Source organism: Balaenoptera physalus, assembly GCF_965194825.1.
Source record: "Balaenoptera physalus genome assembly, chromosome: Y".
In the NCBI taxonomy this organism is placed as follows: domain Eukaryota; kingdom Metazoa; phylum Chordata; class Mammalia; order Artiodactyla; family Balaenopteridae; genus Balaenoptera; species Balaenoptera physalus.
In genome coordinates this window covers 16,804,871-16,818,127 of record NC_138904.1, presented here as the reverse complement: position 1 = coordinate 16,818,127, position 13,257 = coordinate 16,804,871, and the positions used below count along the sequence as shown (strand labels likewise).

General features: G+C 40.4%; 1 protein-coding gene across 1 annotated transcript in view; it reads right to left on the bottom strand.

Annotated features, from left to right (window-relative positions):
• LOC309653401 (BCL-6 corepressor-like) overlaps positions 1-12,507 on the bottom strand; it is a gene marked incomplete at both ends in the record, with an annotated part of 58,673 nt that extends 46,166 nt beyond the window's left edge. The window contains 3 exons of the mRNA XM_082448022.1: positions 10,398-10,573; positions 11,782-11,975; positions 12,290-12,507. Of these exons, the coding sequence (XP_082304148.1) occupies positions 10,398-10,573; positions 11,782-11,975; positions 12,290-12,507 (588 nt within the window). The remainder of the gene's footprint in view (positions 1-10,397; positions 10,574-11,781; positions 11,976-12,289) is intronic.
• Positions 12,508-13,257: the final 750 nt, after the last annotated feature.

The window sequence follows — 13,257 nt, the reverse complement described above, 5'->3', positions numbered from 1 at the left end:
AAATTAATTAAACTCCAGTCAAAATAAATACATTGACTAACTTGATAAAAACACAGGATCTAACTATATGCTGTCTAATAGAGACTTACTTTAGAACACTCATAGGCTGAGAGTGAAAAGATGGAAAAAGATACTTCACGTAAATAGTAACCAAAAGACAGGAGAACTGGCTATACCAATATCATAAAAAAACAGACTTTAAGTCAAAAGTTGTCAAAAGAAAAAAATAAAAAACAAAACAAAAAGTTATCAAAAGAGACAAATGGGTGGAAGGAGTTTTTGAGTGTGGCTGCCGCTAGCCTAGGGTCTGTGTCCCCAGCGTGAGCTACAGCCAACCCCAGCCTCTCCAGGAGACTCTCCAAGACCAGCAGGGAGAAGCTGAATTTTCAGGCAGATGGAACAGTTTCACAGCTGACACATACTACGTGGGAAGCCTCATAATGACATGCCGTGTGGATGAAAGGCTCTTGGTGCTCCAGCGAGGCATCAGGGCTGTGCCTCTGAGGTGGGAGAGCCAACTTCAGGACACTGGTCCACAAGAGACCTCCCAGCTCCACGTAATACCAAACGGTGAAAATCTCTCAGAGATCTCCATTATCAATATTAAGACCCAGCTTCACTCAACGACCAGCAAGCTACAGTGCTGGACACCCTATGCCAAACAACTAGCAAGACAGGAACACAGCCCCATCCATTAGCAGAGAGGCTGCCTAAAATCATAATAAGGCCACAGACACCCCAAAACACACCACCAGATGTGGACGTGCCCACCAGAATCACAAGATTCAGCCTCATCCACCAGAACACAGGCACTAGTTCCCTCCACCAGGAAGCCTACACAAACACTGAACCAACCTTAGCCACTGGGGACAGATACCAAAAACAACGGGAACTACAAACCTGCAGCCTGTGAAAAGGAGACCCCAAACACAGTAAGATAAGCAAAATGAGAAGACAGAAAAACACACAGCAGATGAAGGAGCAGGGTCAAAACACACCAGACCTAACAAATGAAGAGGAAATAAGTAGTCTACCTGAAAAAGAATTCAGAATAATGATAGTGAGGAAGATCCAAAATCTTGGAAATAGAATAGACAAAATGCAAGAAACATTTAACAAGGACGTAGAAAAACTAAAGAGGAACCAAGCAATGATGAAAAACACAATAAATGAAATTAAAAATACTCTAGATGGGATCAATAGCAGAATAACTGAGGCAGAAGAAAGGATAAGTGACCTGGAAGATAAAATGGTGGAAATAACTACTGCAGAGCAGAATAAAGAAAAAAGAATGAAAAGAACTGAGGACAGTTTCAGAGACTTCTGGGACAACATTAAACGCACAAACATTCGAATTATAGGGGTCCCAGAAGAAGAAGAGAAAAAGAAAGGGACTGAGAAAATGTTTGAAGAGATTACACTTGAAAACTTCCCTAATATGGGAAAGGAAATAGTTAATCAAGTCCTGGAAGCACAGAGAGTCCCGTACAGGATAAATCCAAGGAGAAACATGCCAAGACACATACTAATCAAACTGTCAAAAATTAAATATAAAGAAAACATATTAAAAGCAGCAAAGGAAAAACAACAAATAACACACAAGGGAACCCCCATAACGTTAACAGCTGATCTTTCAGCAGAAACTCTGCCAGCCAGAAGGGAGTGGCAGGATATATTTAAAGTGATGAAGGAGAAAAACCTACAACCAAGATTAATCTACCCAGCAAGGATCTCATTCAGATTTGATGGAGAAATTAAAACCTTTACAGACAAGCAAAAGCTGAGAGAGTTCAGCACCACCAAACCAGCTTTACAACAAATGCTAAAGGAACTTCTCTTGGCAAGAAACACAAGAGAAGGAAAACACTTACAATAACAAACCCAAAACATTTAAGAAAATGGGAATAGGAACATACATATCGATAATTACCTTAAATGTAAATGGATTAAATGCTCCCACCAAAAGACACAGACTGGCTGAATGGATACAAAAGCAAGATCCATATATATGCTGTCTACAAGAGACCCACTTCAGACCTAGAGACACATACAGACTGAAAGTGAGGGGATGGAAAAAGATATTCCATGCAAATGGAAATCAAAAGAAAGCTGGAGTAGCAATTCTCATATCAGACAAAATAGACTTTAAAATAAAGACTATTACAACAGACAAAGAAAGACACTATATAATGATCAAGGGATCGATCCAAGAGGAACGTGTAACAATTGTAAATATTTATGCACCCAACATACGAGCACCTCAATACATAAGGCAAATACTAACAGCCATAAAAGGGGAAATAGACAGTAACACAATCATGGCAGGGGGCTTTAACACCCCACTTTCACCAATGGACAGATCATCCAAAATGAAAATAAATAAGGAAACACAAACTTTAAAGTGATACATTAAACAAGATGGACTTAATTGATAGTTATAGGACATTCCACCCAAAAACAACAGAATACACATTTTTCTCAAGTGCTCATGCAATATTCTCCAGGATAGATCATATCTTGGGTCACAAATCAAGCCTTGGTAAATTTAAGAAAATTGAAATCGTATCAAGTATCTTTTCCGACCACAACGCTATGAGACTAGATATCAATTACAGGAAAAGATCTGTAAAAAATACAAACACATGGAGGCTACACAATACACTACTTAATAACGAAGTGATCACTGAAGAAATCAAAGGGGAAATCAAAAAATACCTAGAAACAAATGACAATGGAGACACGACGACCCAAAACCTATGGGATGCAGCAAAAGCAGTGCTAAGAGGGAAGTTTATAACAATACAAGCCTATATCAAGAAACAGGAAACATCTCGAATAAACAACCTAACCTTGCACCTAAAGCAATTAGAGAAAGAAGAGCAAAAAAACCCCAAAGATAGCAGAAGGAAAGAAATCATAAAGATCAGATCAGAAATAAATGAAAAAGAAATGAAGGAAACAATAGCAAAAATCAATCAAACTACTTCGAGAAGATAAACAAAATTGATAAACCATTAGCCAGACTCAGCAAGAGAAAAAGGGAGAAGACTCAAATCAATAGAATTAGAAATGAAAAAGGAGAAGTAACCACTGACACTGCAGAAATACAAAAGATCATGAGAGATTACTACAAGCAACTCTATGCCAATAAAATGGAAAATCTGGAAGAAATGGACAAATTCTGAGAAATGCACAACCTACCAAGACTGAACCAGGAAGAAATAGAAAATATGAACAGACCAATCACAATTGAAACTGTGATTAAAAATCTTCCAACAAACAAAAGCCCAGGACCACATGGCTTCACAGGCGAATTCTATCAAATATTTAGAGAAGAGCTAACACCTATCCTTCTCAAACTCTTCCAAAATCTTGTACAGGGAGGAACACTCCCCAACTCATTCTACGAGGCCACCATCACCCTGATACCAAAACCAGACAAAGATGTCACAAAGAAAGAAAACTACAGGCCAATATCACTGATGAACATAGATGCAAAAATCCTCAACAAAATACTAGCAAACAGAATCCAACAGCACATGAAAAGGATTATACACCATGATCAAGTGGGGTTTATCCCAGGAATGCAAGGATTCTTCAATATACGCAAATCAATCAACGTGATACATCATATTAACAAATTAAAGGAGAAAAACCATATGATCATCTCAATAGATGCAAAGAAAGCTTTCGACAAAATTCAACACCCATTTATGATAAAAGCCCTGCAGAAAGTAGGCATAGAGGGAATTTTCCTCAACATAATAAAGGCCATATATGACAAACCCACAGCCAACACTGTCCTCAGTGGTGAAAAACTGGAACCATTTCCACTAAGATCAGGAACAAGACAAGGCTGCCCACTCTCACCACTATTATTCAACGTAGTTTTGGAAGTGTTAGCCACAGCAATCAGAGAAGAAAAAGGAATAAAACGAATCCAAATCGGAAAAGAAGAAGTAAAGCTGTCACTGTTTGCAGATGACATGATACTATACATAGAGAATCCTAAAACTGCCACCAGAAAACTACTAGAGCAAATCAATGAATTTGGTAAAGTAGCAGGATACAAAATTAATGCACAGAAATCTCTTGCATTCCTATATACTAATGATGAAAAATCTGAAAGTGAAATTAAGAAAACACTCCCGTTTACCACTGCAACAAAAAGAATAAAATATCTAGGAATAAACCTACCTAAGGAGAAAAAAGACCTGTATGCAGAAAATTATAGGACACTGATGAAAGAAATTAAAGATGATACAAAGAGATGGAGAGATATACCATGTTGTTGGATTAGAAGAATCAACATTGTGAAAATGACTCTACTACCCAAAGCAATCTACAGATTCAATGCAATCCCTATCAAACTACCACTGGCATTTTTCACAGAACTAGAACAAAAAATTTCACAATTTGTATGGAGACACAAAAGACCCCGAATAGCCAAAGCAATCTTGAGAATGAAAAATGGAGCTGGAGGAATCAGGCTCCCTGACTTAAGACTATATTACAAAGGTACAGTAATCAAGACAGTTTGGTACTGGCACCAAAACAGAGATGTAGATCCATGGAACAGGATAGAAAGCCCAGAGATAAACCCACGCACATATGGTCACCTTATCTTTGATAAAGGAGGCAAGCATATACAGTGGAGAAAAGACAGCCTCTTAAATAAGTGGTGTTGGGAAAATTGGACAGGTACATGTAAAAGTATGAAATCAGAACACTCCCTGACACCATACACAAAAATAAACTCAAAATGGATTAAAGACCTAAGTGTAAGGCCAGACACTATCAAACTCTTAGAAGGAAAACATAGGCAGAACACTCTATGACATAAATCACAGCAAGATCCTTTTTGACCCAGCTCCTAGAGAAATGGAAATAAAAACACAAATAAACAAATGGGACCTAATGAAACTTAAAAGCTTTTGCACAGCAAAGGAAACCATAAACAAGACCAGAAGACAACCCTCAGAATGGGAGAAAATATTTGGAAATGAAGCAACTGACAAAGGATTAATCTCCAAGATTTACAAGCAGGTCATGCAGCTCAATAACAAAAAAACAAACAACCCAATCCAAAAATGGGCAGAAGACCTAAATAGACATTTCTCTAAAGAAGATATACAGATGGCCAACAGACACATGAAAGAATGCTCAACATCATTAATCATCAGAGAAATGCAAATCAAAACTACAATGAGGTATCATCTCACACCGGTCAGAATGGCCATCATCAAAAACCCTACAAACAATAAATGCTGGAGAGGGTGTGGAGAAAAGGGAACTGTGGGTGGGAATGTAAATTGATACAGCCACTATGGAGAACAGTATGGAGGTTCCTTAAAAAACTACAAATAGGACTACCATACGACCCAGCAATCCCACTACTGGGCATGTACCCTGAGAAAACCATAATTCAAAAAGAGTCATGTACCAAAATGTTCATTGCAGCTCTATTTACAATAGCCAGGACATGGAAGCAACCTAAGTGTCCATCATCGGATGAATGGATAAAGAAGATGTGGCACATATATACAATGGAATATTACTCAGCCATAAAAAGAAATGAAATGGAGGTATTTGTAATGAGGTGGATGGAGTTAGAGTCTGTCATACAGAGTGAAGTAAGTCAGAAAGAGAAAAACAAATACAGTATGCTAACACATATATATGGAATCTAAGGGAAAAAGAAAAGAAGGTCATGAAGAACCTAGTGGCAAGATGGGAATAAAGACACAGACCTACTAAAGAATGGACTTGAGGATATGGGGAGGGGGAGGGGTGAGATGTGACAGGGTGAGAGAGTGTCATGGACATATATACACTACCAAATGTAAAATAGATAGCTAGTGAGAAGCAGCCGCATAGCACAGGGAGATCAGCTCGGTGCTTTGTGACCGCCTGGGAGGGTGGGAGGGAGGGAGGGAGATGCAGGAGGGAGGAGATATGGGAATGTGTGTATATGTGTAGCTGATTCACTTTGTTATAAAGCAGACACTAACACACCATTGTGAAGCAATTATACTTCAATAAAGATATTTAAAAAAAAAAAAGAGACAAATGAACACACAGTATACACAATGATGAAAGGGCAAATTCACAAGGACCAGGAAGAAATAACAATTTTAAATATAAATGCATCAAACACCAAAACTCCTAAATATTTAAACAAAACACTGACAGAATTGAAGGTAGGAATAGCCTGCAATTCAATAATAGTAACTCAATAATAAATAGAATAACCAGACAAAAGATGAATAAGAAAAAAAAAGAACTTAACTCCAAAGGCCAACTACAGCTTGCAGACATATACCAAACACTACATCCAACAGCAGAATATTATGCATTTTTCTTATGAGCATGTAGAACATGAGAACATGGTCCAGGACAGACTATGTGTTAGTGAACAAACCAACTCTTACTAAATCTAAAAAGATGCAAATCATACCAAACATCTTTCCAGACCCAATAGAATGAAACCTGAAATCAACAGAAGGAAAACTGAAAAACCCACAAATATGTGGAAATTAAACATCACTCTCACTCCGTAAAAAATGGGTCAAAGAAGAAATCACAAAAAGAAACTTTAAAATACCCAGAGACAAATGAAAACACAATATATAAAACCTTATGAGGTGCAGTGAAAACAGCACTAAGAGGAAGTTTATAGTTGTAAATTCTTCGAGTACAAAACAAGAAATCTCAAATCAGTAACTTCATTTTATACCTCAAGAAAAATAAGAACTAAACCCAAAGCTAGCACAAGGAAGGAAATGATAAAGATGAGAGTAGAGATCAATGAAATCAAGAAAAGAAAAACAATACAAAAAAATCTAGGAAAGTAAGCCTTTTTAAAAAAAAGTACCAGCAAAACTGACAAATTCTTAGCTAAATTAACCAAGAAAAAAATAGATTCAAATTAACTAAAATCAAATGGAAGAGAAAACATTACAAATATTGTCAGAGAAATAAAAAGAACTGTAAGCAAATACATAAAACCTACCAATTTTCTATGAAGAAACAAAATCTAAACAAATTTACAACCAGTAAGGAGACTGAATCAAGAATCAAAAACCTCCCAATAAAGAAAAAGCCAGGATCACTTGGCCACACTGGAAAATACTACCAAGCAATTTAAAAAGATTTAACACCAGTCCTCCTCAAACTCTACCAAAAAGTTGAAAAGAAGGGAAGACTTCCAAATTCATTCTGTTAGAGCAATACTGTCTCATGCACATGAGACACACTGCAAAAACAAGAACTACAACTATCCCTAGTGAATATTTATACAAAAATGTTCAACAAAACACTAGATTACAGTTCGATGACATTTTTAAAGGATTATGCTATACGACAAGTTACAGGAGATTGATTCTTCAATGCCAGCATGGCTCAACATATTGAACCATCAATGTAAACACCTTACCAGAATGAAGAAAAAAACATATAATCATCTCGACTGATGCAGAAAAAGGTTTGACAAAATTCAACACTATTTTATAATAAAAAGAATTCAACAATTGGGAAATAGAAGGAAACTACCTCAACAATATAGAAGCCAAATATGAAAAGTCCATAGTTAACTTCATACTCAATGGTGAAAGATTGGAAGCTTTTCCACAGGAACAAGAAAGGTACAAGACAAAGATGTCCTCTCTCTTCAGTCTATTAAACACAGTATTGAAAGTCAAAGCGAGTCAAAATAATCAAAGGGAAAAAAGTGATCCAAATTGGAAATAAAGACATAGAATTTCTCTGTTCATAGATGACATAATCTTTTATGCAGAAAACCCTACAGACTCCACCAAGAAAAGAGCTGTTAGAACTAGTAAATGAATTTTCAGCAACACTGAAGATACAAAATCAACACACAAAAGTCAGCCGCATTTTTCTGTACACTAACAATAAATAATCAGAAAAGGCAATTAACAAAGAAATTATATTACAACAGCATTAAAAACAATAAAATACTTAACCAAGGAGGCAAATGACTTGTATGCTGAAACTACAAAACACTGCTGAAAGAAATTAAAGAAGATACAATATATTGAAAGACATTCTATGTTCATGAATTGGAAGACTTAATATTGTAAAGATATCAATATTTCTCAAAACAACCTGCACATTCAACACAATATCTCTCAAAATCCCAACAGCATTTTTGCAGAAATATTTTTAAAATCCTAAAATTGTATGGATTCTCAAGAAACTCCAAAAAGCCCAAAGTTGAAAAGGAAGAAGAAAGTTGGAGGACTTACAGTTTGTGGATTTAAAACATATTACAAAGCTACAGTAATCAATATAGCATGGCACCAGTACATAAGGAAAGAAACAGAGCAACAGAACAGACAGAAAGCCCAGAAATAAACCCGCATATTTATATGGTCAGTTGATCTTCAACAACAGTGTCAAAACCACACTGGGAACAGTACAGTCTCCCCGACAAATGCTGTTGAAAAACTGGAATTCACATGTAAAAGAATAAAGCCAGACCCTTATAACATATTCAAAAATTAAATCAAATGTATTAAACAGTTAAACGTAAAACCCCAAACTATAAACTCCTAGAAGAAAATATAGGAAGGATTCATTAGAGTTGGCAATAATTTCCTGGATCTGACACCAAAATAAATAAATGGAATTAAATCAGTGAAAAACATCTCTGCATCAAAGGACATAGTCAACACAGTAAAAAAGAAACCTATAAAATGGGAAAAATATTTGCTGATAAAGGGTTAATATCCAGAAAATACAAAGAACTTCAACAATTTAGCAATACAAAAACCCCAACTTTTAAAATGTGGAACCGACTTGAATATACATTTCTCTAAAATGATATAAATATAAATTTACAAACCACAATGAGCTAGCATTTCACATCCATTAGGAGGGCCATTTAAAAAAAAACAGAAAACAAAAAAATAGAAAATAACAAATGTTGGTGAGCATATGGAGTAACTGGAACCCTCCTGTACTGTTTTTGAGAAAGTAAATGATGCTACATCTACAGAAAACAATAGAGAGGTTCCTCAAAAAATTAAAAAATACATTACCTATAGCTAAATATATATCCAAAAGAACAGAAGGCAGAGTCTTAAAAAGACATTTGCACAAGCATCATCACTGGAGCATTATGCCTAACAGCAAAAAGGAGGAAACCATTGTCCATTTCTCAGTAGATACATAGATATATAAACTGTGTTATATACACATATGGAATATTATTCAGCTTTAAAAAATTCTATCACATGTTACAAATAGCCAATACATGGAAGAAACCTAAATGTCCATCCACAAATGAATGGCTAAAGAAGATATGGTGTATATATACATACACACACACACACACACACACACACAATAGAATATAACTCAGCCATAAAAAAGAATGAAATAACGCCATTTGCAGCTACAAAGATGGACCTAGAGATTATCATATTAAATACAGTGAGACAAAGAAAGACAACTCATATGAGATCACTTATATGTGGAATCTAAAGTAATGATACAGCACAGCCTCCCATCAGTCCTCTTAGATAGAATCCACCCACTAAATCAAGTTTTGGACAGAACTAGACAAATACCTGCATCAGTGTATTAAGTTTTTAGACCAATCCAATATTGGCTCCAAAGCATCCACATATTAGTCTCCAATTCCTGTTTGGAGCCTATCTCCCTGCCCATTTCTCATCTGTCTCCCCCAGAAGTTCATGGTTGAAGGTGTGTCTATTTATACACATGACTCAAGGTCCCCTTTGTTCTCTCCAGTGGCTACCTGTACACACGGCTCTGCTATTTTGGGCTTAGGTCTTCCTTCTGGATCAACACTGGTCAGGGTCTCTATGCAACCACAGAGCGGTACGCAGACTTTCCTGTATTTGAACACCAGCATGAATCCTTCCTGTGAATGCTGGGGTTAGCATGCCAAGTTCCGTTCCTTAAGGGAGCATGCCTGTCGTGTATGCTCACTGTTACCCCACTAAGAATGACCAAGTAAAACTAGACACTCTAGCACCTGCTTTTGGTACGTCCAAGAATTAAACCCCATGCACCTGGATGTGAACAGAAAAGAAAAGGAAGTAGTAGGCCAAGACTGCCATCCCTTCCCTATGGAGGATACTCTGCCTCCAGGAATATCCATTAGGCTTTGCTCCACCACCTTGTCCATTATACAATTTCCAGTACCTCTACAGGGTTAAGAGAAAAGAAAACCCAGAAGCCTTCCTTCCACTTTGCTCCATGAGACCTGGAAGGCTGGGTTGCACAATCCTGCTAGTGGGTGTTGGCCAGCGCTTCTGCATCCCACCCTTCCCCCAGCTACCAGTCTTCCTCCTCTCCCCCTTCTTCAGCCAGCAGGAGTGTCCGTTTCTGTCGAACCAATCTATTACAAGCACACCAACAATCCCCTCGAGGGCGCGGTACAGTTCACGGGCGGACACAACCAGGCAACCCTGATGACGCCTACGTGGTGGGGGTCGGGGACCTACACGCACCCGAAGGCACCAGTGCATAGGTGCTCCTTCCCGGGCCAGCCTGGCCGCCTGCTCAGTCACAGTGCTGCATTCTAGGATATAGACACACGTATGTATTCTATGTATGAAGTCTGTTTACTTATTTATTTTCTTGCCTAATCCCCAAGCGGGCAAGGAGCACAAGCGTAGTGCTTCGACAAGAGTTTAGCGAGGGAGGCAAGGAGCGGCAGGTCGGCAGCGACGCGAATCGGAGCAAGTCAGACATGTGTCCAGGCGACTAAGAGTAGGAACAAAGGGCCGAGTGCTTGGCCTTTAGGCGCAGCGTATAACGCGTCCGTCCGTCCGGATAAGTTATGCTAGCCTCATGGCCGTCCTCACTGCCAGTCACCCTCCACTTGGCAGCGGCGCTTTTCTCAACCGGGGCCTCAGGGGCCCAGCCCAGGAGGCACAGAACTGGCCCGCACTTCAGAAGTCTAGAGAGAATAGCCAATGACCTGTCGAATTCATTCATCAGAACATTTATTAACTCTCAGGCACCCAGGGCCTCAAAGGACCTCGCTGTGCCCCTCACAGTCCCAGCCGAAAGCGCCAAAAAGCCTCAGGACCTCCTTCCCAACCGAGGCAATCCCGGTGTAGGATGGCATATAGTTAGTTACACAAGGGCGACCAGTCTAGGAATAAACATCAACCACCTATTAATAATCGCCATCTCCTGAGCTCCTCTAAGCAGTGAAATAAGTGTCCAAAGTAAATACGAGAGGAAACATGAGAAAGTCCAGACCACACACCGGGTGGGAGTGTAGTGAGAAGGCTGGAGAAGCTAGTTATAATTGAAATCTCCAAGTATGAGCATCTATTTAATGACCTACCATTTAAATGCCCTCCACACACGGAATTCTGTCACAGCAAAAGAAATCCAACAGACGCAGCGTCCATTTTCAGAGGTAGGGAAAGTGTCAGAAATAAGTATATCTGTGCTGGCCACTCAGCACACTTTCTGGGATGACGCTGTTTCTTCCCCATGTTTAGTCCCATGTCAAGAAGCTTCTCCAGGGAACCCAATACCACTTGTCCTGCCCTAGCCTCATCCCAAAAAGGGGACAAATGCAGCTAAAACACAGAGCTGTCTCATTTGCACTACTCTATACAAATACCTACTTGAAGCGAGCTAATTCCTCTCTCAGCTTTGTCTTAAAATGCAGTCCTCGCGTATTTAAATACACCTCTTCAAGTAATTCTCCGTTTGCTTTCCTCTTCCCCCTCCATCCATTCTGCAAGCGCCACCCTTAAGACGCCGAACGCCAATACAGGCACTCAGCGTCCAGTTGCAAATCGCGAACTTTCTGGAAAAACCTCTTTAATGGTAAATTAAGCCTTGCCCGGCCTGAGCCTACACGCCAGGGAAGGTGTTTGTCTCCAGAACCCCGGAATGTGCCGTCTAGCAAGCGACAGGCGGTGAGCCAGCCGGAACAATGCTTGCGTCCAGCCGAACTCCTTGCACACAACAGGGGAACCGAGTATCCACCCGCAAACCCCAAACCACGACCTCACGCCGCACACGGATATTCTTCGTCCAGTCCCGCGAACTTATAACCAAAAATTCAAAACAGCAACGCCTGAGAATGGAGACGGCCGTAAAACTGTACTTACTTATCAACATGTCTAACCCGACGGTGGATCAACCGAATGGGAACCCCTTACTTTGTTCTGTTTCCTGGCAGTTGGTTTTTCCAGTTTACGAGATTAACACTTCGGAGCACGCCGAGAGAAGCTCGGTCTCTCCCCCAGAGTTGCCCGCCGAGCGCTACCTTTGGCGTAGGTCTCGCTCCACCGCGTTCTGGACGCTCGCTACAGAATCGTAAACACGCACGCGCCGTGGCACTAATTCTAGGGAACTATCTCCATCCGCCAAGAGGTAACGCCGGGGAGGCGGCGTGTTTTCAGAGAACCAAGCACAAAAAGGAAAGCCGTGGAAATCCGCCGCCTTCTTTTTCCTGTTCTCGAGAGAATTCAGCAGAACTTCCATCGCAGCTCCCTCCCCTTAGGCCAACATCTGCCGCAGCACAGTCCCCAGGAAAATGGCGGGGACCCTTTCACACCCTCCCGTCCTCCCCCGGTTTCCATGCGGCGCTGCTTAAGTTGGCTGCATTTTTAATTACTTATAGCTATGAAATAAAAACGACAGCGAACAATGCAGCCAAAGGATGCGTGAAAGAATCCGAGAAGAAACCTGTGCGGGAGTCCGAGGAAAGGCAGCCAACTACAGCCCGAAGCTCGTTAAAAAAGAATATGAAGCTACGGCCTCCTGAGTGAGAGAGGGTTCCGGCGCTGACCTGAAGTCCTCAGCTAGGGACTGGCGAAAAGTGGATCGAGAGGGAAGTTGCGTAATTGGGGAAAGGTCTGGGTCATGGAAAGGGGGATGTTAAGAAGCGAAGGAGCCCGGCTAAGGAAGCTTCGGGAGCAGCAAAGTTTGCCATCTCCGAGTGCCCGACGTTGCTTTCGCCCGTGTCACCAGTTTTTAGCCAGGTGCCGTCAGGTCCGACTAGTAGAGGGCTGGACTCTGGGCAGAGGTGGAGACAGCGGGCTCCGCCACTTTAGGCAAGTGACCTAACCCTACGCGACCCTGCAGGACCCAGCGACTAGGCGGGGCCCCAGTAGGCTCATCAGCTTCCTCTCTGATTTCTGCCGTTTTCCAGCTCTCGGTGGCTGTCCGAGCCCCAGGCGCCTCTTTCGCGAGGCCGCGAAGTTACGCCTGCCTTCAACGAGGAATGCATCT